At 38.9% G+C, this 26,673-nt stretch overlaps 1 protein-coding gene across 5 annotated transcripts in view; it reads right to left on the reverse strand.

Moving 5' to 3' along the window:
• Positions 1-25,068, reverse strand: part of RBM39 (RNA binding motif protein 39) — a 36,992-nt gene extending 11,924 nt beyond the window's left edge. The window contains exons 1-8 of one of the 5 annotated variants that reach the window (XM_054979269.1): positions 24,764-25,067; positions 19,811-19,875; positions 19,517-19,589; positions 18,013-18,066; positions 6,724-6,921; positions 6,329-6,394; positions 6,186-6,239; positions 302-419 (exon numbers count right to left, since the gene is read on the reverse strand). In XM_054979269.1, the coding sequence (XP_054835244.1) occupies positions 302-419; positions 6,186-6,239; positions 6,329-6,394; positions 6,724-6,921; positions 18,013-18,041 (465 nt within the window). In that variant the 5' untranslated portion in view covers positions 18,042-18,066; positions 19,517-19,589; positions 19,811-19,875; positions 24,764-25,067. Of the gene's footprint in view, positions 1-301; positions 420-6,185; positions 6,240-6,328; positions 6,395-6,723; positions 6,925-18,012; positions 18,588-19,516; positions 19,590-19,810; positions 19,876-24,763 lie in introns of all 5 variants that reach the window. The other 4 variants (XM_054979268.1, XM_054979266.1, XM_054979267.1 and 1 more) reach the window with 4 other exon arrangements.
• Positions 25,069-26,673: the final 1,605 nt, after the last annotated feature.

The following is a 26,673-nucleotide window of genomic DNA, read 5'->3' on the forward strand; positions in this document are numbered from 1 at the left end:
TACATAAGAAAAAAAATATTTCCCAATTCTTCATCTTTCTAAGTCCTTGGCTAAAAGGAAATATAAAAATTCTGCTTCTAACTTGGTTTTGTCTCTTCTACATAATCTAGCATGATCATGTGTTATGCTGGAGGCAGAGGCTTCCCCAAACACTTCAGTGGCAGAATCCTGCAAGTCACTTCAGATGAAACCAAGTCTCATGTGTGGTAATCTGATACATAAAGGGCCTTGGCAATCGAATTAATTCTGCTTTTACAGCAGCAGAAGGAATAGAAGACATTTTAGTTCCTTAATTACTCACTTTTCCTACAGTAGAGAAAAATTCTTCCAGATCTCTTGGCCTAATTCTTGCAGCAAGCTGCATACAGAACACTGTTCGAGCATCTCTCTCTTCTGGAGTAAGATTATCAATAGGTTCTCTGAAAAAGAGAGTACAAATTATGATCAATAATTTGGTTTTTAATTTAAGAAGGTACCATGAGCATATGCTGCTACTCACACAATTTACTCAAACAAATGGATCAACAGAAGGTAAACAGCACATTCTTCTAAGGCATTAAATATAAGCTATTTCTCAAATGCATTTGTCTATAGGTTTAATAAGAGTGTCTGCCACACATGGACAGGACTCTGATTTCCCCATTGCTGGTGTGGCTGCAGATAAAGCACAGCAGCAATGGGCTTCCACATGGCAGGTTTCCCCACAGTTTCCCTGCCTCAATCCCCCAGCACTGGTCACAACCCCCTCCCTCAGGCTACAAAGGCTTTAGCAATTAAAAAAAAATAGATGCTAGAATATTGTTATGTCACTAAACAATCGTACCGAAAGGTATCTTCACAAGGGGAGGAGCCAGAGACTTAATTTTAAAAAAAAATGAAAGCTAGGAATTCAGCAAACCTGCTGCATCTATCAATAAGTATAACGTGTTGATATAACAAGCCCCCTTCAATGGCAGGGGGAGGAAACAGCTGCTACAAGGATAGCATGGCTACCACACAAACTGGAAAATCCAAATTCACCTATCCACAGAGGAGCCATCCAGTATTTACTGTGATCTTTCCTAAAACGTCAGAGCAAAGCTGGTTTGAGAAAGATCGGAGATAAGCAGGAGAAACCCCCAGAGGTGCACAAACGCACCAAGATGCTGTGGGGATAGAAAAAAAACCATTTCCCAAAAAGCATTAAGTCAGGGCAGAAAACCCATGTGGAAGACCACAAGATCTCAGAATTTTTATACTGCTAAAGAGCTTACTGCCCTTAGAAACTGGACCCACCGTTCTTTTTTTATAAAAGGAATGCATCTGACAGAGAGAACTGTGGTTTTCGAAGTTTATGCTACAATAAAGTTGGTTAGTCTTAAAGGTGCTTCTGGACTCTTCACTGTTTTGCACGTGGAAAAGTAACTCAGAAGTTTTACTGAGCCAATTTTTTAGTTTGCTCACCTACAATCACATTAGAAATGAACAGCTTGTAACTTCATGGTCATTTAAGTTGCACCTCTCTCAAGGGAAATGATGTACTTTACCATTTTACAAGGTAAAAGGTTCTATTTAAATCTGCTCTTGTGCACAGGAACTTACACAAGAACAAGTGTACAATGGGGGATGGGTAATTTCTGCTAACTCCCCTCATCTGTTTCTGTCCTGCATTGTCACAAACTAAAGGCATCTTCCCTCAGCCTCTGAGAGAGGTGGTCATCCATCCACTACTTAACAACGATCTCTGACAGAACGGGCTTTTAAATGAAAGGTTTACTAAGTGCAGCACACAGAGTGGAAGAGAAAAGGTTAAAATACTGCCTGAAGGGAGAATGATTGACAGGATTCTCTCCCCTCTCTGTGACTGGCCAGTGAGAAGGTAACAATTGGTGCTGACAGAATTGTTAGAAGAGTTGAAGTTTAGAGTCTGACAAGGAGGGTCAGATTAGTAACCCTCTGTATGAGGAAAATGAGACAGCTTTTGGTTCAAAGACTTTAGTTAAAGTACTTAAGTGTGAAAGCCAGCACTGATTTTACATTGACAAGTTAGAACTGGGAGTATGTTGTTGGCAGAGGAAGTGGGTACTAAAAGGAGACTCTCCTTCAGCCAAGCGATTTGGGTTATGTCTTTTGGAGATGAGTAATTCCTGCCCAATGTCTAATAAGGGGTTTTTGGCTTTGAGGACGGCCCTGGGTAAAGGGAATAGAGTATGGTATTGAAGTCAGAACACCTAAGCTATAAAGTGAAATCTCTGACAAAACCTTGTTAAAGTAACCTGTGTCTGAAACTACCAATCTCTCACTTTTTAAGATCTGTAACTACTGGAACTAAGCTTTAGGAAGATTATTGTGCTTCATTCTTGTGAAGTATTCTGTTGTACTATAAGAAGTTACCTCAGCTTTTCTTTCCCTGCCTACCTATATACCAACCCTGCCTGTTTAACAAACCTGTTGTTTCCTTTTGAATTTTAGCCTCTAGCGCGATTTCATTTAAAGATGGGAGGTTTTTGCTTCTCCCCTACCAAATCCCAGGATGAAATATGAGCTAAAGATATATATGTTTAAAAGTGTAGGACAAAAAGACCTTTAAATTATACACAGAGATACGCTACTAGAGGCTGCCCAGCTACTGTTTTGGAGGGAAAATCTGCCTACCAGTGGAGGAGTGAATGGGGCTTGTGTTACACCATCCTTAGACAAAAATGATGTAGTCAATTATTGCCCAGTCTCTAATCTGCCCTTTCTGGCCAAAGTGGTTAAGAGAGCAGTAGCTGACCAACTCCAGGCTTCCTTGGACAACTGGTGCTTTGGACATTTTCCAATCTGGTTTTAGCCCACAACGCTATGGGACAGAGATGGCTCTGGTGGCTCTAGCTGATAACTTTAACTATAAATATAAACAAAGGCCATGTTGCTCCTCCTGGATTTATCTGTAGCCTCTGACACAGACCATGCCATTCTGTTGAGGCATTTGGAGGCAGGGGGTATCAGGGGATGTGCCTTGTTTAAATTGTTCCTCACGGAATGGTTTCAAAGGCTCACTACTGGACACTAGATATCCTCAATGTGGGAATTATCTCATGGGATTTCACGAGGCACAATCTTATTCTCCATATTATTCAACCTCGAAATAAAGCCTTTATGAGAACTCATTCATAACACTGTTATCCAAATCCCGTTGATGCAGTAGAGGTATTGAGTCACAACTTGACTGCTAATATCAATCAGCTGGAAAGCAAACAAATTGAAACTGAACCCAAACAAGACAGAACTGATGCTGGTAGGAAAAGCAGAGATCTTGAAGGACAGCTGCCTATACACATGCATTCTCTGTGGTGGCCCCGCCTGCCTGAGGAGGTCAGAAGAGCCCCCACATAATAATAATTCAAAACTGAATTATTCAAAAGGGCTTTTTACTCAGATTAAGAGGGTTGTACTGTAGGGAGGTGGTAACAAAGAGATACTTCACTAATGAGTTAGGGACCATAGACTTCACCACTATGTTGACTTACATACTATCTGTTGCTTTAAATATGTGCTCCTATGTACTTACCTATTGCTTTAAGTATGTCAGTCCTAGCATTGCTTATGCCCTGTTTCTGTCAGATTTTTGGTAATGTTATGTCTTTGTAAACTTGCATTTATGTACCCTATGGCATTGTTTTTTGAAATGTCTGTGATATTGACTGTACTAATCTCACACTATGTAATCTGCCCTGAGTTGCAGCAAGAAAGGTGGACTATACATGACATAAATAAATAAACTGTACTTCTAACTTTTGATGGGGTTCAGTTTATTCTGGCTGATTCAGTCAAGATCCTAGGAGGTTGTACTAGACCCAGCACTGCTGCTAGAGAAGCAAGTAAATGCAGCTGCAAATAAAGACCTTCTTACAACTCAGACTAGACTGAAAGATGGCAGCCTACCTTGACAGTCAATCTGGCACCTGGATTCATGCCACAGTAACATTGAGACTAGGCTCTATAATGTACTCTACATAGGTCTCCCCTCAAAGTCGACTCATACTCCAGTTGGTGCAAAATGCTGCAGATCATTTACTGTCAGGAGCTAGAAAGAGCATGGATATCACTCCCATTCTGCAGTCACTCCATTGGCTGCCCATCAATCACACGCTCAATTTAAGGTCGTAACTATTAAATTCAAGACCTTCATGAGCCTTGGCCCCTCATATCTGTGTAACTGCCTCTCCCTTTATGTTCCTCCATGGCAGTTTTGCTCATCTGGTCAGGGCCTTCTGCAGATACCGCTCTGCAGTTGGGCAAAATCAACAGCTACCCTGCACATGTGTTTTCTCTGTGGAAGCCCTCACTTTATGGAGTGGCCTATCTGAGGTAGTAAGGAAAGTCCCCACTCTCCTGGCTTTCTGCAAACTATGCAAAATTGTATTATGCAGGAGGGCTTTCTCTTCAGATTACAGAACTGTGTCATAAATAGGTTTTGGTAGCGATAGGGACTAAATGCTACACTACTGGGTACTGTCCACTGATAACGCACCACTAGGGAGTTTCCACGCTGTTAAACCTGCCATGGAAATTAGTTTTGTTTCAGATAGATTTCATCCCTGTGCCTGGCTTTATGCTTGTTTAAAAATTTTCTGTTACCATTCCCTATTGTATTTGTTTCCCTGAATGTCCTAACTGTTGTTCATTATTATACTTTCCTCAGTGAATATTCTAGCTGTTGATTATATTGTATTTTCACTCACACTGGGTAATCCACTTGGATCTCAGTGTGAAAATTGGACTAATAATAATGAAGATGAAACTTGATAGCTTACATAAGATTCCAGGTCTCTCAACCAGGCACTGACCAGGCCCATATCCTCTTAGTTATAGCAGTGCAATTCTAAGCAGAATTACTCCAGACTGGAGTAGCTCTTAGGACTGTGCTGTAACAGTATCATGTATTCTCTAATCATTACTTGAGCCCCATCTCACCATAACTTCCTTGCTCTATCTCACAGATGCCTGAGGGCTGTCCAGCACTTAAGCAGTAACAGCACTTTTATACTTAAATCCAGAGGAGTTAGCTGTGTTAGTCTGTAGTAGCAAAATAGAAAAGAGTGCAGTAGCACCTTTAAGAATAACCACCTTTATTGTCTTAGCTTTTGAGACTGAAAAGGCCTATTACAAAATGCTTGGATTTCACTGAAGAGTGGGGTTTCCACCTACTCTTCTCTCAAAAATAGGTGTTTCTCCATCTCCAAAACTTCCATTTGTCTGTCACATCATAGCAATTACAGAAGCAAACACCAAGTGTCACACACAAACCAGTTATGCAACATATGCCTGAGTTACAGCTTTGCTTACACTCTTACCACACAATGGGCTCCCCCTATTTGGACACTATGCAGAAATACTATAAAGGAGAAACCAGAAGTGAGCTCTTGCATACTGAAAATGCCACCAAAAAAATCACAGGAGAAGCTTGAAGGTACTGCCTTTGCACTGCCACTGAAATTGGCAGCAGGCTGATGTGCAAGATCATAAATACACAGCTGGCAAACCTGGCTGAAATCACATGGCCAGAAAAACTGTTGGCAAAGGCCACCATGGCTACTGAGCTTTGTCCCCACTACTCACTGGCTCCATCACTCAACAGGAATTGCTACCGTGCATGAGTCCTGGGACAAAGCAGCCGACATCTTCTTGTATGTTGGGATCTGAAGGGATCAGCTTCACCCCCAGTACCTGAGACAGCAGCTTCCTGCCTTGAAAGGGTTATCCCCGTGGAGATAGGAAGCAGACAAAAGGACTAAAGTTCTTCCTTCTCCCTCCCTCTATAAAAACGTTTTACCAGTTAACACACCTAAGTATGTAACTACCAAATGAAAGATGTTATGCAGTTGCCTTTCAAATCATATGCCCATTAAAGACAAGCAGAAACAAAGGTTTCTAAGAAGAATATGTAGACTCAGAGTCTGGGACATTGCTAGTATCACCATTATACAGTCCAGCCAGCCACAATTAAACAAGTGACAGTATCCTTATTCATTCATTCTCCCTGAACCAAGCCCAATTTGCCCATTATCCAACCCAATCTACAGTGAGCACATAAATAAACAGTTCAAAAGTGGGTTTCAGAAGCTGGTGACTGAATGGGATTTGCACAGAATTTGGAATGCCTTATAACAGCCAACACTGTATAGTCAATTTAAATAAAATAGAAGAATTCAAGTGTTTACCGGACAGGGCTCTTGTCTTTTCTGAATGGACTTTTGCTTCTGGAGCGTCGTCTGCTGAAAGGGGAAAAATATGCAAAATTACAAAAGTCATAAACCATCAACATAGTCAGTTAATTGCTCAAAGTAAAAGAAGAAAAGGAAACCTTATTTTGATGCTGTGAGGCAAGCCAATCTTTCCTCTGATGGCACTGTTGAATTTTGGACCAGAGCTAGATTTTTAAAGAAAAAAAGGACAGTATGATTAACTTGATGGCATTTTGGCATGAGATGGACTATTAAAACTGAACTTATTCATCAACAACCCAATTATTAATCATCAAAGACAGCATTACATTACTGTGTCCCTATTATTTCAGGTGCTACGTTACTGGCCCGAATACTGCATATTTGATCATGTCTCCTGAAATTCTCAGTTTCCAATGATTCTGGGGGAGGAGGTCAACCCAAGGTAAAAATATATATAGAATTTAAAATAAAACTCACACTGCTATAAAAGGTTATTTCATGTTTTACTTCTTCAAAAACATTAACAACTTACTAAGGACTTCTGTAGCGGCCTCTGAAACGACGTTCTCGACTTCTAGAACGACTACGTCTGCGTTCTTTATCTTTACTCCTGCTGCGTTTCCTTTCTCGGCTTTTGCTCTTTTTCCTCTCACGCTCACGACTTCGTTTGCGGTCCTTACTTCTACTTCTTTTCCTGTCATGACTACGACTTCTGCTCTTGCTCTTTTTTCTCCTGAGCAAGAAAGCACAATACACATTCAAGTATCCTGTCTTCAAAAGCAGCAAGCTTGCAGAGCCATTTAACATGCCCTGGTAACATCCAGATGAATGGTATCGTCTATGCTGGCTTCCATTCCCCTGTTAAACCCAATCAAAGTGCAGCTTTTGACCTCAAAAGCCCTCAACAGTTTGGGTCCAGAGAACATGAAGGACCTTATCCCATACCAACAAACCCGCCTTCGTTTTCAGATCAGTGGATAAGATCATTTAGCAGAAATCTGCTCTATCTGAAATGCTTGGGACAGCCTTTTCAGCAGTCGCCCCCAGGCAGTTTTTAGAAGATGCTGCTTGTGCCATACATGCCTGCCTTCTGGAGGAGTCTCAAACTTTTTTATTCTAGAAGGCTATTAATGACTAATTGACAGCACTTGAGAATGCAACCTATTATTGTTTTTTAATATTTAGAAATACTTTAATCTTTATTTTTATACTTCAGTTTTTCTTGAGCTATCTTTAAGTAGAAAGGTGATATAGAAGTAAGCTAACATATTACTGCTGTAGTTTTTACATGTCTATCATTATCCAAGCAGCCTAATAGCCCAAACTAGTCTGATTTCATTAGACCTTGGAAACTAAGCAGGGTCAGCTACGGTTAGTATTTAGATGGAAGACCTCCAAGGAAGATATGGGTTGCTATGCAGAGTATGGTTACCAGCTTGTAAACAGTAACATTCCATCTTGACGTGAGGGCCCAAATTCCACAGGATTTTTAATCTACTTTTAAAAGTATACTTGGAGCAACTGACACATGAAAACCCCACGGTCCTGAGATCATCATGGGTCAATTGCTCAAAATACACTTTTAAAAGTAAATATAAAATCTTATAGAATTTAGGGCCCCCCAAGTCAAGATGACAGTGTTTGGAATGTTACTGTTTACAAGCTGGTAACCATATGATAAGCTAAAAGGCTATGGATGAAATTACACTAAAATGTTAATTTTTGCCCATGTCCTATTAATTTATATTCTATATGTGGCTTTTGAAGGGTTTAGAGGAAAAAGTGTTGATACAATTATTACACTCAGCTTACATTTCTTCAGTTTGATTTCTGAATTTCAGTGCTAAACCTGGCTTTCAGCTGTAGTGTTTTTAACAGTGTGTGCTGAATTGGTCCTAAAATTTCACTGCATGGCTAGAATCCAGTGATACAAGACTGAAAACTACTTTGTGATGTTCTGCTTACACAAGCACAATGAATTCAGCATTTTCATACAATTTTAATAAAATATGCATATGCATCAGTGTACAATAGAATAATTTGTCTTTAAAACTACAGAAGAAATAGTTTGCACTATGTCTTGCACACACAGAAAACACAGTAGGGATATAATCGCTTGCTTAACTCAAGCACTTGCACAAAGACTACTGTGCATGTAAAAATTTTCCATGGGATCCAACTTAGGAGGACATTATTCTATTAGAATCAAAGGGGTATTGCTAAGTGAAACAGGCAACATTATCACTCTGAAGTGGTTGTCTGTCTTAGATTTTATTCATCACAAATTCTATTCCCTTGCACACAAAATTCTAAGTATCAAGGGAATCATTTTTGAGAGTGTGCAGCACATACTTTAAAGAAAAGTTACTTAAGGAATTGTTGGGAAGCCAGTCTTAAAAGGCTAACACATACATGATTCTGCCGATACAGGAAGAACCTAAGAATACACCAACCGTCTTTAAAAGCCATTTTTAAAAGATTTTGGGATTTCATTAAGTTGCTACAAGATGCTGTAAGATGTCTATGCACTAACATGCACATTAAGAATGTCAAAACAAAGTAAAATCACAGTGAATCCCTTCTTATAGCCACCTGTGGAAAAATGGTCTCCAGGGTGATATGAGGATTGAGCCAGTTAGTAATGGTATTGTTTAGTACAATAAATTTGCCTCCAGTTTTTGAGATTAAGCCATGTGTCCCATTCTCTCCCAAATAGGATGCATATGCAAACTCTTATCATGCAGGAATTCAATGAGCTGTCAAGCCTAACTTGAGGAACACATACAGGTGTAACATCAAATTGAGGAACTACGCCTTTCTGTTCAAATATCTCTTCAAAACAGATTCATTCCCATTCCTATAAATTATTTTAAATAAGCAAGGCTGATTTGTTTTTTACTCTGCTAAGACACTTGAACAGGGTTAAAAGGAAATTCAAACTATAGCAATGACTGTGAAATTTGCCATATTTACATCTATGAATGTAAATTTTCCCTTCTTCACAGCAAATAATGGTTTTAGTCTCATAATATATTGACTTCATAATGCAACTGTGCTTGCAAATGGTACAAGTAACAGCATTATTCTTAAAACAAACAAAACCACGAGAACAGACAACTGACATATATTATCGAAGATTAGAATGAAATTATGTAGCACTGTCATTCCCTAGAAAAGATAGTAGCTAGTTTTGTTCTTTGCAAGTGCAAAGGCATCTGGGCAGCTATTTTTTTCCCAGCCAGCAGAGGGGACAGTAAGGATCGGTTCATGTACCTCACTCCCAAGTAGGTAAAGGGAATCAGTCACTATGACTGTTGCATACGGGTACCAGGAATTGCAATTACCTGTAAATGGTTACCCATTGTGGCAAACTTCATTGAGAAAGCGTCAGGTAACCTATTGTTATTTTTCATATAACTCTCTGGAAACTATTTTGTCTTCAGTGAATTTGGCAACCCAATGAACTCAGTGTGCGAGTTTTGCGGAAAACTACTTGCTTAGGATGCATTTAAAGGCACAGAATGAAAGCCGTTTTTTTTCACCCTTTGGTTGTTTGCATAATATGGGGAGATGGCTTCAAGCTGACCAGAAGAGGTCCATAATGTATTGAAATAATGAAACTATGTAAAAAAAACCTGACTAGATAGTACAGAACACGTGGAACTCATGTTGTTCAGACTTAGCTGATGGATAAAATTATTTATGAATTCCAAGCTTCTGGCCACTTGCTTCGTATTATATACCAAAAATTTCCTGAGTATCAGGCATTTATTTACATCATTTATCTCATTTCTCCCTTATGACCAAAAGCAGCTTATATCATTCTCCTCATTTACAATTTATCCTCAGAACAATCCTGTGGGGTAGGTTAGTCAGTTTATGTGACTGGCCCAAGGTCACCCAGCAAGCTTCCATGGCAGAGAGGGGATTCCAACTTGGGTCTTACAGATCATAGTCTAATATTCTAACTACTACATCACAGTGGTTCAGTGGTAGAAGTGATAAGACGGAGCATGGAGAAATTTTTTCCTTGAAACATTCTCTCACTGGATACATGGCTGGCTACTGAAGAGTACTAGTGGGGTATAGCTTGGTCCCTACTAGGGCTGTGCGCTTCGGTATTTGCTTCGGGTAAAAATATCCAAAGCGGAGCCGATTTGGAAACATTCTAGATATCCGAATCGGGGCCAGCATGGAAATCCAGAATCAAAGCTTTCTGAAAGCTCCAGGGCTGAGTTTAAAGGGCCCCGACGCTGCTTGTAAGCAGCGGCGGGGCCCTTTAAACATCATCCCACCCCCACCTACCTTGTTGGCGGCAGCCGCTGCTGCCTCAGCCTGCAGGGCATTGGGGAAGGCCAGAACTGCCTCCTCTGGCCCTTCCTGCTCCTCAAATGGCCACGGCGTGCCACAGCCATTTGAGAGGCAGGAAGGGCCAGAGGAAGCAGCTCCGGCCTTCCCCAACGCCCCGCAGGCTCAGGCGGCAGCATGAGGCTGTGACAGCCTGGAGCCTCCAGTCCATCGCAGCCTCATGCTGCTGCGGCAACGGCAGCAGCCGGCCGCACAGCTGACCCTCCCTCCAGGCAAGTTAAGTGGATGGGGTGGAGGGGTTCCCCAAGAGGGTGGGGGGTGGAAAGGTTGCCCGGGGGGTAGGGGGGGAGCTGCCCCCCTCGCTTCAGTATGCTCCAAATATGTATGGAGCATATTGAAGCGAGTAAAGTACCTTAACTCCGAAGCGGCTTGCCACTTCGGAATTAAGGTATTTCCAAAATTTAAGGTAATTCTGAAACCTGAATCGACCCCCTCCTGCACACCCATAGTCCCTATTGGCAAGAAAAGCAGGGTATAAATGAAGTAAATTAAAAAACCCTAACGGTTTCCTTGCAGATGAAGGAAAAAACTGGGGATATCTAAGCCAGCTGAATAAAATCTAGGCTGTGTGCAGGCAATTTAAAACTTAGGCTGGAGGGGCAAATTGAAGGGCAAGAGCCAAAAGAGCTCTTGACCTTTGCTCTTAGAAGGTGGCCCTGTTTGCACTGCACTGTACCATGGAACCATCACCAGCTTAGGATATCCTTACAGCTCATTACCTGCCTGAAGGTATTGGAGGGCAGTTAGGATATAAACGCATTTGTGATCTTCCTTTTTACATTTCATTTTGTAAGCTGTTTTGAACCCCCAACGTGGGAGAAATTTTTTTTTTAAAGTATGTACCCAATTTTAACCCACACATCTGGAAAAAAGACCAAAAATGTTCACTATAATTTACTTTTAAATGATTGACAAAATGCACTCTTATGGGAAAGTAATTTTTCCCATTTAATGGCAAAACTGGAGATACAGCAAACACAAAGCTAGTATGTACAAAAAACAGCATGCACAACAGACTTACAAGACAATGGAAATTTAAATTGCCAAAATATAAACAAGTAATCACATTATGCAAAAAAAATTTTTGCCCCTTTCTAAGTCAGTAAGAAACTACAATTGGCGGTCTACTACTCTAACAGTGAAATTCTAAGCAGAGTTACACCAATCTAAGCCCATAGATTTCAATGGGCTTCAACTGGAGTAACTCTGTTTAGGATTGCACCGCAAGAACCCTAACCTGGACAGCTAGGCTAGACTGATCTCATCAGATCTCGGAAGCTAAATAGGGTTGATCCTAATTGGCAGTTGAATGGGAGGCTTCCAAGAATGAAGACAGTCATTATGCAGAGGCAGACAATAGGGAACTACCTCTGAATGTCTCTTGCCTTGAAAACTGTCCAGGGTTGGAACAAGTCACCTGCAACTTGACAGCTCTTTCCAACACCATCACTATACTGAGAAACCTTTGATATAACTACTTTTAACTTGAGCAGTCTTGGGGTTATTGACACATACAAAGCATTCAAAAGGCAAAGTGCTCTGTGCAATATTGTACTCTTGGGAATTTGATACCTATGCGTCAATCTAAAATGTACTCAGAAAAGGTCTGAGGGGCTGGGTTTTGCATTACACTGAAAGGGTTAGAGGCTAAAATTAAGGCATGCCATTTTGAACAGCCCATTATGACAACAATATAGCCGCCCTGAGCCCATCTGTGGGGAGGGCGGGGGATAAATCGAATAAAATAAATAAAAAAATAATAAATATTTGACCAATCTGTGGTCAAGAATGTAATCACAAGATGCAAAGAACCCTTTAAGATTGAATAAAATACCTTGGCTTTCTAGAAATGACTGGATTTCATCTCCCTTTTCTCAGAGAGATACATACAGTCTGCATCTTTGGGCTATTTATTTCAGGATGCTGTGACCTCAATTTATGCCTATTATTTTTTACTTTACCACCAGTAAAGCATGAACCCACCAATATCAAACCCAGAATACTACAAAACTCAAGACCATTCAATTCAAAACAGGCATAACATTTTTTCCAATTGTATGGATCAAGCAATGGAACAAACCTGCTACTAAAGATCAAAAGCCAAAACGTGGCTCAGAACAACCCTTTTACAGTTGATCAGTCATTCCCATCACTGGGTTAACGCCCATTATCAGACAGTATGAAAAGAGGGCAGAACAACCCCCGATTGTGTGCTAAATATAAAGAACTTGCCAGCATGTGAATTCAAAAAGTGGCTTTTGAAAAGGTTCTCAACATGTTTAACCCGGAAACATCCAATCATTGAATAAAACAAAGTAATGGGTTTTTGTTTTGCTATATAAAAATGTATTGTTTTGTGTTGCATTGAGAAACTTTGCCAAGATGTCCAATAACCAGCACAGGAAAACTAAGATTTTTCTTACAATCGGCTGGAAGCAATTCTTTATCCTACCACAGTACTCTGGAAAATTGTGACAGACAAAAGTTGAGAAGAATTCATTTCTTGCAAAGTAAAGAAATGAATTCATTTCTTGCTCATGATTTTGTAGTAGTTTAAATTTTTAATGCTTTTATCAAACAACTGCATGATGCTTCAACTTTGATAAGCTTGTAGACAAATTTGGCCAAGCTTACAACTATAGATTCCTGGATGAAGTATGTTGATAAATATACTAGGTATTTGGAACAGATTAGTATCAATAAGCAAGTAGTGAGGAACAACATGACCAAGCAGACTGCATCCCCAAGGTATTAAAATATTTAGAGAGGAATAAAGAATTATTACTCAGTGGAAAATCTTCTTTCATGGTGAGAACAGATGACAATTTCAGAACGCTCTCTTATACACTGTAAGGAAAGACAGTCTGAAAACTATACTGCAAAGTTACCTTGGAAATCTTTGAAGTGTGACTGGACCTGGACCTTACTGTTAAGATTATCTGTGACAGTGTTCTACTTTACTGTGTTCCAATTTTGTTATGTTGTTTCCCAACTGTGTATGCTGTTTCAGTAAGTTACATTTTCCCAAGAGAACATACACTGAGGTCAATTTAAAAATGTTGGATATACTCATGCATACGTACATCTTGCCTGGGATTAAAATGAGGTATGCATCTGGTGAGCAGGCAGGAGGGGAAATGTTTACCCCTAGATATATTACCTCACTAGAGAGATGACTAACTATTGCAAAGTACCTGATGATAGACTAAATGGGGAAAACCGATGTAATATGCAGCAGGTGGGCCAAAATTCTGGGCTCCATATGTAATTTTATCCATAAGCTAAGTCTGAAAAACAAGAATTTCACACATTACATACGGTTTGCACCATCTATTCAGCATTTTACACAATTATTTCCACTATTTCACTGTGGATCTCTTTTCTAGTCATTTTAAGCACAAATCAGGCAAAAAGTGTCAAAGTTATGGCTCCAAACCCTACTTCGTTAAAATTCACCTTGACAAAGACATTAAATATTGTCAAGAAATCTTAGTCTACAGTTACTGGGGCTCCTGGCTAGCTAAAACCACCACTTTTCAGACAATAATCACTTGGACTTATTGCCTGTTCATCCAATGGCCTAACAAAGGAATGCACTACACCGAGTGAAGCTCTGCTTATGGAATGGTGTAGCATAGCGGTTAAGTAGTTGGGCAGTGATACAACACTTCACTGGTTCAAATCTCACTACTACTATGAACTCAACAGGTGGCCTTGGGTAAGCCACTCCTTTCAGCCCCAGCTCCCCAGCTGCATTGTGGGTATAACAACACTGACTTTGTTCACCACTCCCTGAGTGGGCATTCATCCATTAAGAAGAGCAGTATACAAATGAACTGTTATTATTAATGGAACTTTTTTGCCTCCCTTTTTTCATAGCAACCCATCCAACTCTTCAAAATGCTGCCCTTGGAATTCAATGGTCCTCCTAGTGCATTGGGAGCAATGTAGGGGCCCTGAGTAGTAGGAAGAAAATAGCAAAACCTGTCCCACCCAGTGAAAAACACAGGCTAGATACTACTCATAGCTTCTTGCTTTTGGGGAACAGAAGACAGAGCTTTGTATCAAGGATAAACAAAGAGACATCTAAGTAAATATTGCCCCCAGAGATCCTTAAGTAGGGTGGGAGTTGGAAGGGGGAGTTAATGCATTTTCAGGGGGGGAGAGATTGGGGAGGGTCTACGGATGCAAAAGGAGAGTGTCATAACCACTCCCATCCATATGTCATAGGCCTTTAATTAAACATCATTTATACCCTGGGACCCAAAGCAGCTTCCATCATTCTCCTCTCCATTTTTTTCCTCACAACAAACCCTGTGAGGTAGGGTTAGCCTTAGAACATTTGACAGGCTCAAGGTCACCCACTGAACTTCCAGGATAGGGCAGGGAATCAAACCTGGGTTTCCCAGATCCTAGTCCATCACTCTAGCCACTATACCACACTGGTTCTCAAAGGAAGAGATTACTTAGCCAGATCTTTGGCAGCAGATTGCAACTCGAGGCAGCCTTCAAGATTAGGTAAAGATAGCCCCCCTGTGCAAGCACCGAGTCATTACTGACCCATGGAAGGGACGTCGCATCATGACATTTTCTTGGCAGATTTTTGTTACGAGGTGGTTTGCCACTGTCTTCCCCAGTCATCTATACTTTACCCCCAAGAAACTGAGTATTCATTTTACCGACCTCAGAAGGATGGAAGGCTATGTCAACCTTGAGCAGGCTATTTGAATTCGGCTTCCACCAGGATCAAACTCAGGTCATGAGCAGAGCTTGGGCTGCAGTACTGCAACTTACCACTCTGCGCCACGGGGCTCCTTTCCTTTAAGATTATCTTGGGTGAAATGTCCGTGCGCATTTCTTCCAGTATATCACCACTTCCATTACCAGAGAATTTAAAATGCTCCAGGGGAATATATGTAGGAAATTCAACAACATATTCAATGTAAGGGAACTTCCCAGAACACCAGCTGGCAAGCAATAATTTGGGAGAACTCTCATTAACCTATAACATCAGTTCTATTTTATACAATTCTGGCAACATTTTAAATGGTTTTCAGCCTTAAGATGTGAACAAACTCAGTTTTTCCAATAAAAACATTTCACTGATAACCCTATGCAACAGTAAACTGCTTCCAAAATAATTGTAGTAATTACAATAATCCAAAGGATTTATTACACAGAAAATACCTGCTAAAGAGAAAGGTGCAGGAAAAAAAATCTCTCAAACCATTAGAACTAGACAAGAAAGAGAAAAAAAATCCCCCTTAGAAAAAAAGACCCCGTTTCACTTTCTAAAAGTGAGCCTAACAGAAGGCTCCAATTGTTCCAATTGCTCCAATTGAATTTCCAATTGTTCTCACTGTAAAGTACTGCACAATGACAGTTTACTTTCCCAACACAGTCTTTAGCTGCACACGGCAAAACACATTAGGCGCTCTTACACAAGTGTAATTCAATAAGATGTGTTACACTTCTGAATTTTGAATCCATCTTTTATGAATAATTTTTTGTAAGGGAGATCATATTTAGCAAAACTATATCTGCATAGTGGACAGAGATGTAAGCACTACTCATAGATGGCCATACAGACCATCCAGTTCAAACCCCTGTCCAGTACTCTAAAAGTATTTAATAAGTTAATTCTCCTGTCCAATACTCTAAAAGTATTTACAAGGATAAACAGTTCAGGAGGGCAGGCACATTCTTCTCTTTAAAAAGTATTCATATACCTGCCCCTTCCAACTTCTCTGAGGGTCAAACTAGTAAAAATCCTAGGTGTTCCATAGTCAAAGCTCTCGGGCATTTTTTCTTTGTAAATAACCACGACTGTCCAGTTATTAATATTGTACCATTGGTGGGGTTCACTTTACACAATACGGATTTTTGCCTACAAAAGTTCATACAACTAATTTGTTTCACCTAGCTTCTAAGGTACCATAACATTATCTCTGAACTCTGTACAGCAGGCAAACATTTATGCTGATATAGGATTTGTAGGCATTGTTATTAGTTTTACTGACCCTTGTGAACTCTCTTTAGTTTTTAAAAAATGGTGGAACTTAAATTTTGGAAATAACAAGGGTATTTATGTAACACCGATATTTATACTCTCCCCAATGTAACAAGCCATGTAACAAGGATATTTATACTCTCCCCAATGGGGACTTAAAGTAGCTCACATCATTCTCTTCTCTTCCATTTTATTCTCACAACAACCCTGTGAGGTAAATTAAGAAAGGAGGCATCAGCCATCAAGCTTCCAGAGCAGAGTGGGGATCGGAACTTGGGCCTCCCAGATTCTAGTTCAAAACTGTAACCACTACACCACACTGGCTCTCTGTCCATGTTTCTCCTGTCCAGTACTGTTTTATACTGGACATAAATCAAAACATACTGTCTGAAAAGTTAAAAATGGTGAATTTTTTTAATTTCCTTTTTTTAAAACATAATTTACATAATTAGCCCATAAAAACTGCCAACTTTCTCTTATATATTTTACCCTCTTATATGTTTCTATTGTGCTTTTATTATTTTATTACTTCAATTATATAGCATGTAATTTTGTAAGATTTATTATATAATCAACATTATAATCAGATTATGAGATCAATAAAATAATTTATTGTTCTAAATTCTATCAGACTGAGCAAAATGCTGAAGTAAAATGCTTGGAGTCTCCTTCTGACAAAGTTTAAATTTTAAAGATACTTTTAAATCTTTTATTTAGATTTAACTCATTGATGATGGAGGAGAACCATTTTATTTAGTAGTTCATATATTTTGGCTATTTATAATCAATTTGACTCATATATCTGGTTAAAGAAATTGTTAATTTTTCTTCCTTTTTTTCAAAATACCATTTCTGCATATTATGTTTTTGTTATTTATTACTCTTGTACTTTCTTTGTATGATTGGATCAATTTAGTATACATATAATAGGTTAATCTAACTTTAGAATGAACAATTGATATTAAAATAGGCTAATTTTAAGCTGAATAATGAACTTAATATCAAATACTGTGTGATATAATATAAAGAAAATAGAAAAATGTTCAAAGTTCCACTTTTGTTGTTCCCCTAACAATAGGTTAAAATTATATTTAGTAGTACTATGGCTTATTTGTTTCTTTTTCTCATTTTTTCTCTTAGAATGGAAGTGAGAGAGAGCATCAAAAGTATCTTATATTTTTAATTATATCTTGCATGCACTTCACTTTATTATTATTCAATTTATTATTATATATTATGCATACTCTTTTAGATGTATCTTACACTACTTTGTATAAGGTTCTATGCACTTTCAATTGTTTTTTTTTCTCTTCTTGTAAATAAAAATGTATAACATTTTAAAAAATAAAAATGGTGAATAAAAAAGGGACAGGCTGCCAAACTATGGATTCCAAAGAATGATGTCCAAGGCATCATTACACACTAAAGAAAACCAGTCAAGACTTACTTCTTGCTGCGCTCTTCATGGCCATTGGCACTGCTCAATTTGTTCTCATCCTAAGCAGGGTTGATAGAAGAACATCGTGAGGACGAAGTGGAAACATTTCAAGTGGTCAAAAGGGTAATGGGAATAGGGATAAGAAAATACAAAACAAAAATTTTAATACTAAATTATTTTACAGTTAGAATGGAGGGTACTAATTTACATAGGCTTGTTTAACCACTTTGCTGCTATATTTAAAGTAATAAAATTATAACTACAAAAATTACTGATTATGAAAATATTTAAATTGTATATAGTTCCTTACAATCTTACATTATCCTGCAGTTTTCAGCACTGAAGTGGTTAAATAAATAAAAACATAAAAGCAAGTTTCATGTTTAAAAGCATTTGCATGGACTATGATCCCTTTTGACCAGTACCAAGGCTATATCTCTGCCTAAGCCCCAAGTGGCCAAGCTAGCAGCCAGCCACTATCGATTTCCTGTGACCGATGCCATTCCTGAGATCTTCGCCCATTTTCGTTGGAGGGTTGGGACTGTAAGAGCTTGATGCCACCTCTGTCACACATCTCGCCCTGAAGCAAACAGGGATTCACACTGCTTTAGTAACGTCGACTCCCAAGTCAGTCATCAATAATCCAACCAGTCCAGCCTAAATATTCCCTATTTCCATACCTGTTTACATGGAAAATATCCATGTTAAACTAGTACACATGATTCTTAACATTACAATTTAAGATTCACTTCAAAATGTTACATAGCTACTAAATATGATATCATGCTAAACATAAATTTTAAAAGGTTACAAAGGCTTGTTCAAAACTGATACAGCATACCTGAACTAAGCATATTCCAGAATAAATTACTAGTTGTTACGTTTACTGTAGTTATCACACCAGTTACACCATGAGTTCAACTGCTACATAACTTAACTTTATATAAATTTGTGAAGCCAGTGCTACTGCATGCAAAATTCAATAGTTTCACCAACATCTGGTGAAAAAAACCTAAAGAATCATATCACTTTAGTGTCTGTTTAGTCTAATGCTATGCACTAAACATTCAGAAATTTAGAGATATCGTAACAAAATTAGCAGTTTCTAAATTAAATAACTGAATAGAAGTGTACTTCCACAATGAATAGTAGACTGCGATACTTTGCCATACTTTTAATAAAATGTGAACTATTCAGGGATCCAAGAATTTTGGAAAGATCTTTCGCACAACAGCTGATTGCCACCTGTCCTGTTAAAGATTAATTACCATCTATCATTAAAAAAAGAAGCAGTCACTCTTCTTGCATTAAGCAGACTAAGATTTGCTTGCCATGAACTTGGGGGAAGAGGTTATTCTTGGAACCCTGCTATTTGCCCAAACCATTGCATTCACCTTGTTGCTATACCAAAATGGAGCTGGTAGTTTTTAGGAGAGTGTTTTTGTTTGTTGGTTGGTTGATTTTTACCTAGGGGGACCACGGTACAGCGATACGTCACTCAATTACTACCTTATGATTGACAGTTCACACTGGAATCAAAGGTGAATTCATGGGAGTAGAGGTGAGATATCGTTAGGCAAGTCTACAAAGAGAGATAGATGGGCATTTATTCATCACGCTGAAGTGAAACTACTGCACAATATAATTACATTAACAGCATATAGTTACTCGTAAGTTACATGTAACGCACGTCCAATAAGATAAATCATGAGGGCTCCGGGGATGTTAGTTTACAGTTCAGCAGTAGTTTCATGAATAATGCTAAACGAATATTGCTAAACACCTTACGGCACATTTTCTCACCTTCTTGTAAGGAGCCTCAAGCATTGCTTCGATATCAATATCATCAGCCATTTTTTTCAAGACACCTAGAAAGAAGAACAAGATTCTTCAGTCAAAAAATCTACTTAACCATTGTTTTGAATCAAACATTAAGACATTTAATGCTATCAAGGTGACAAAACTACAGCCCATGCAAGCAAGTAGCAAATTCAGCCAAATAATGGTGTAAACACCAGAGTTCGATTTGCCTATCACTCTTTGCAAAAGTGGATGCATTTCATATTTTTAAGAAGCACCTTACAAACAAGCATGTTTGCTAAAGGCAAAGATTCAGCTCTATTAAAATCTCTGCTTTAGAGAGTTAACAAATTTTATACATTCAGAGAGCTTGTTTAATTAAGACAACCAGTTGCAGACTGTATTTCCCCCCAAGTAGTCAACTGACTATTAAAAGGCTACAACATACTATTACAATCCTCTGTAGACTTCCTGGCTAAATAGAACAAGATTTCACACAGAAATTACTGCATTCAGCTCAAACTGCAGTTGCTCTACAGCAGGGTTTCTCAACTTCTCTGTACCATGACGAGCCCAGGCTTCGTCAATGGGCAAGCAACATACAGGCCGCATGCCTCAAGCAACCCCTAAAAGCAAAACAAGGAAGAACATTTTAAAGCACCCATGTTAAATCTGATTTGTAAGCTATAATCAACCTTTTTGATCCAAAGGGAAGTGATGACCCTCACAACCGAACAAGTTATTGATCCACTTAACTTTCTGTATAAGGAATAAAACTGAGTTCTTGATAGATATCCTCATAATCACTGAATACACACATTTGATAGGAAGTTACTTTTAATGCCTTTTACTCAATTTCAGAGTTCGCTCGTATTGAAAATTTCATAGAAGTTAGGTCAAAAATACAGCTATCCTAGAACTGTGAAACCACAATTCATTTTGTGTTGTTGCCTTACCTCCACACCAAGGAGTGGGAGAAACATCCCTTTGATGAAAAAAAGCTCTTTAGAGCTTCAGATTAGATGTGCCTCCTGAACTTTTATTTCTCATCACCTGAGATCTGCCATGAATAATTGACTCCTTGGGTCAAACATTCAAAACAAATTAGACAAATAATCCCCCGAACCTATAGGTATAGGACCAGCCAATAGACTGCTGATAAGCTTACAACTGTGAAACTTTTGAGCTCCTCAAAATAAGTTCAGGTAGAAGTACTTCATTGATATGAGAAAAGGAGTTACCAAGCTCTATTATATCTAGCATAACAGCAAATAATGAAGGTATTACCCTTGTGCCTATGAAGATAAACTGTTTTGACTACATTATATCATAGCATAGTGACCTAGAATGCTGAACTAAACAGAACTATTAAGACTCAAGTCTTAGAGTCAATACTTATAGTTTTTAAATTGTGACTTTAATAATTTTTATAAGAGGCAAGCCATTACATGATGCAGTATCCGGCAGTATCATATGGAAAGAGAGCCACGATAGAATTCAGAAGCTCAACATTGGGATGTAGCCTGCCCTTAATCCATAGCTCTGACAATCATGACTCTACCCAGATTTGATTATTGAGAACAATTCCTAATTCAGCAAGCACACCTCACTTTCAATATCTGATTACAACAAATCAGAACAGGTATCCAATGTCACCAGTAGTCCTAATTGAGAAGCGTTACATATCAATAGTAAAGGACCTGTTGCCAAGACCAAGTTGGAACAACAACAAAAGTTACTGAAAATAAGGACTCTTAACAAATCAGAGAGAAGAAACAGGAAAAAAATTGCAACAGAAGACAATTACCTGATCAAACAGCAGCATGTTATTCAAATTGCAGAAAGACTGAGAACACACACCACTTCCCCAAGAAAGGAATACCTATCCGAAAATATAACTGTTGCAGGGGAAAAAAGCCTGTATTTTAAATTGTTTAAATAAAGCTGCTTTGCTTTTAAAAAATTAACATTTTATGCTTCCCCAGCTTGATCCATTAACTGTGTACAACTTTATGGCAAGAGGAAGTAGGTATCATGTACCAGAAACATTTCTGATTATGAAACAGCACACAGAAGCCATTATTCAAGATTATGTCCAGTAATGGATAGTTCCAAAATTGGCCATATGTTTTAATATGCCATGACAGGCAGAGTAAATACAACTAGACCAAAGTTGAAAAGAATACTAATAACAATGCCCAAATATGGATCATGAAAAGTACAGGAAAATTTGTAATGGTTAACAATTTTTAAAAAGGAATAACTAAAATATATTTGTCTCCTCCTGATATTTGAAAGGAAAAAATAACCAGCAAGATGAGCAAGAGATCATACCGCTTAAACTTATAAACATCAGTGGTACAAGTGGCAAATTGTGACCTAAACTACTAAAGGTTTGTCCACAATCAAGTACAAAATATGCTTTCTAACTATATTTTAAAAAAGTTATTAAATATATCTAGTAGTGATATCCACATGAACATACCAATAATTGAAACCAGTACTATTGGGGTGGGTGGATCTGATTTAGAAAACACTTATTACATATTGTAGATAAATTTCGTAATTGAAAAATCTACTAATAAGTGGCAGAATATCCCCAGATTATTGGTATATATGTTCTTTTACATATTTAAAATAGTAAGAGCTGCTATTCTGGAGGGGAAAGAAGTTTGCCCAACAGATTTAATTCTATTCAAGATGGAAACATGGAAGTCCACAAACTACTAATGGACAGTACACTTGATTGACAAAACATCAGAAATTAATATTTTAAGATTGAATTGGAATGACACAGTAGAGAGGGTAAGCATAAGAGCTGGAAATCACCATTCAAATCTCAAATAAGTCAAACCTGTCAAGCTGACTGAGATATATTGACAAACCATGAGTGGATGCTACATGAACAAGGCTTAAGACTGCACATTTCCTCCATCACTCTCATAACTACAAATAGGTGAACTGCTTTGACTTTGCTGATGTGCAATCCTAATTTAGAGGGCATGGACAAATCCAAATTTGCTTGTTCAAGTTGCAAGCTATGGTTTGCACAAAAATTTATTCACATAACACCAAACCATGATTTCACATTGCCAAACGCCCTAGACAATTCAGATGCAAACAACTCACAACTGTAGCACAGGGCTAATATTAGCCTACATCATAGTTGTACACTGTTGTTAAGGGCTGCTGTAGCAATGAAAAAATAGGAAAAAAATTACAAGTATTGTTAACAGAAGGTTGGAGGAAGCGTCTCAGATACAAGGACAATCTGCTGAAGACTGATCTTCCAAAGCACAAACGAAAGCTACACAGATAGCCCCATATTAAAAAGGCAGCTTTCAGTAAACATGTCCATGAATAACAGACCGTTCAAATATGATTTCAGAAGAGATAATGCAATTTTTTTTTCAAAATATAGCAGGTATTTGACAGAAAGGAAATCAAAGGTTTCAAGTTTCATTATTTACTATTATAAATGTTTTAGCACAATTATACCAGATCCAGAACGCAAACCAATCAAATCAGGTAAAAGACGTGATCTGCAATTTAAAAATTTTATTTAAAAAGTGAGTTTTTAAAAATATTAAATATCAGATTTTAACAGCTTTCAGATCCATTGTTAATATTTTTTAAAAATATCCATTAAAACAGAAACTGTATTTAATATAAATCTATTAAAAGCTGACACTTTTAATCCCCTTAAATTAAGTTCCTTATCCTCTGTCAAACAGTTAGAAAGCTGCCTTTTTCTAAAAGACAGAACTTTGACACTGAATATGAAATATGTTTAAACTACTTGAGATTCAGTATTTTTATGTCAAATCATGAATAACTTCTTTCAGGAAAACAGCACTACACAGAAGCTACCAATCCCTTACCTTTGGTATAGTCTAGTAGTTTAGAGGAAGAGCTGAACAGCTGCTTTGCTCATATACAGCCCAGCAGGAATTTTCACCTTTTCCATTTAATAAACCACCCCAAACTCTTACCAAACACATCTTGAATGGCCTCTCAATTGCCAAAGTAAAGTGGCTTATAGTGTGGGGGGAGTGGCTGTTCCAGACAAGCCCCAATGAACTCACAGAACTTGGTCAGTTACCCTCACACTTTCCTCTAAAATATAAATTTTCAGATTAAAGGCATATAACTTAGGTTTTGGATTATTAAATGCAAGTTAATGGTTTTATTCTAGCAGCCAAATAATACAAGAAAAAATAAAAAACATTAAGTTAAGGAAGGTTAATAATTTAGACTAAAATCTATCCACTCTGACTAATGCTCTTTAAGACTAAATACCTGACGCAAGCTTTTCAAGTGTGTCACGAAAATACTACAGTACACATCCTGCCATTATGAGAATTTCTCCTTTGCAGACACGGGGCAAGGTTCGTTTCCCCTCCCGCCTGACTTCAGCTAAATCTGCTCAAAAGATACCAGAGTAGTAAACAGGCGTTCTGCTCCCCTCCGAGTTGCTATGGCTTCGCCACTACCAATCGCCATTATTCTCGCGGGTCATCGCCCTTCGCTCAGCAAACATTGCTACGTTTCAAGCCCTTTGACGTGGGATATTTTAAAACAATGAAAATAAACAAGGTAGGTATTTTATGGCGGGAGATCTCCGTCAGCTAGCTAAAAACAGCCACTGTGGCCCGCAACCCTTACGCGGGAAGAATCGAGGAACCCTCCTCCCAAACGGCCTTTTCTCACTCAACTTTCCCTTTTCTTCCCTGGTTGCATAACAGATGCACCTCTACCTGCCCACAACCAAGGTGATTGCTCATCAAGGGTCGAGAGACTAGGCCTGGTCACGCGTAAGCGAAAACGACAGGCCCGCCATAAAGAAGGCCTCACACAATGGAGCGGCCGCCCACCCTCGCCTCAAGCCAAGCTGAACGCGTTCGCGTCCCCACCAAGCAGCAAAATAAGGGGCGCTCAGAGGCAAAGGCCAGTTACCTACGCTGCCGGAGGTCGCGCTTCTGGCTCAGGTGTCCGTGAGGAAGACGGCCGCTACCGTTGTTTGCTTGCTCTGGCTCCGGACGTGCTACGGAGGGAAGGAGAATGGGGGCCCCGCAACGACGAAATTCTTCCGTCAACGAATGCAACTGGGGGGGGGGCAGTATGGGCCTGAATAAAGTATATGGGAGCTACCAAAACCGAGGAAGTTCCCGATTAAGATGGTTCACGCTCAGCTTCGGCAGAAGCGACTGCTCCCTGAAATGGCGCCCGCCGCGTCCTACCGCTCGGAGGAGGGTCCGCGCAGTCGATATGGGGATGCCCAAAGCGCTCCGCACGGGCTCTCGCGAGATTTCAACTCCACAAATCCCGACGTGGTAACGAGCTTGGGCCTTCACGGCCGTTGCCAACAAATAACTCTCGCGAGAATAGCCGTGGGAGGGGGGAGAGCCGTTCGGCAATTTACGATAATGAGAAATGGGTTGTATTTAGCGTATTCGAGGTTTGTGGGGTTTTCTCTGAAACCCTCATTTTCGGAGTGCTTAGTGCTCTCGCGAGAAGTCTGGGGTTATGATGCGTCACAATGGAAAGGTCGGGGTTTATGAGTAAAAGTTGCGAACGACGTTTGCGTCGCGTGACTTCTTGGCAAAATTATTAGATGCAGATCCTACGAATGCTTATTCAGAAGCAAGCGCTGCTGTTCGGTGGCGTCTGACTGCAGCCTTTAATGCTTTTAAGAAAACATTTTTACTTTCTTAATGTTCATGTATCTACCGCGCTGGTTTCTGGCTCATGAAAGTTTATGCCGCAATCAAATCGTTAAGCCTAAAAGTGGCACAATATTGTTATTTTGGCTGTAGCGGAGTTACCACGGTTTCTGCAGTATAGTTTTTGCCTTTTTACTCATGAGTACAGGTTGGTTGTGCCTTTAAAACGTATTGTCTGCCGTCCTCCAACATCCAGTTTTTAAAATGCTATTATTTGGAGAAAAGAGCAAGAGTCCAATAACACCGATGGCCTTTCGCTATCAAGAATTCATTGCAGTCTTCTTTAAAACCTTTTGTATTTAAGTTGATACTCCTTGTAAAACTCATTATGTCTGAGGGAATCACAGACTTTAGAAAGTTCAGCAGTCCATTTATTGGTGAAGCAAAAAGAGATCAATTACATAACTACATTTTAATAGTTCAATTTGTTCTTTTTTGACAAACATGCTTATTTACCCTTTCCTTGGTTGTTGACATCAGCACCATAGTTGCACAAAGTTCCAGGACACTTTTCCCCAGCTTTTTGCTATATTTTTTAATCAGAATTTTTGGCTTGGGAATTTTGGGACTAAAATGCCAGTCTAAGGGAGATTCCAGGGAGAAATAGCTCAGCTGGACTTTCTATGCACATTTGATACTATCACGCAACCTCAATAGGGATAGCTAGCTCACTACAATTGTTCATCTTTACATTCAAACAAACTAACTATTCATCCTTACGTTCAAGGCTAAGGGGAGAATAGTGTTCAATCTCTTGAATTCTGATTCTGCATTTATACATTAGATTCTCTTACTGGATTTCTTTAATAGAATAGTAAACTTTAGATCAGTAGCATATTCTGGAAGATTAAAATGTTTTCCCATTGGTTTCTGGATATTACAATTTTTAACATCAGGTTTGTGCTTTTTTCTTTTGGACAGGGACTGTATTTTTGTCCACTGTTGAGAGAAGAAGGGCATTATTGACAGACTATGGCATATGTTATATTGGAGGATACGCAAGTGGGTGAGCCCAGGATGATATAACTGTTATTAACAGTGAAATCCAAAGACTTCAATAGTCTTAGTTTGGAGTAACTCTGCGTAGGATTTCATTGGGAGTCTTCTAATAGTATTGCCTCAGTATATATGAAAACAAAGTTG

Source organism: Eublepharis macularius, chromosome 5, assembly GCF_028583425.1.
Source record: "Eublepharis macularius isolate TG4126 chromosome 5, MPM_Emac_v1.0, whole genome shotgun sequence".
NCBI classification, from domain to species: domain Eukaryota; kingdom Metazoa; phylum Chordata; class Lepidosauria; order Squamata; family Eublepharidae; genus Eublepharis; species Eublepharis macularius.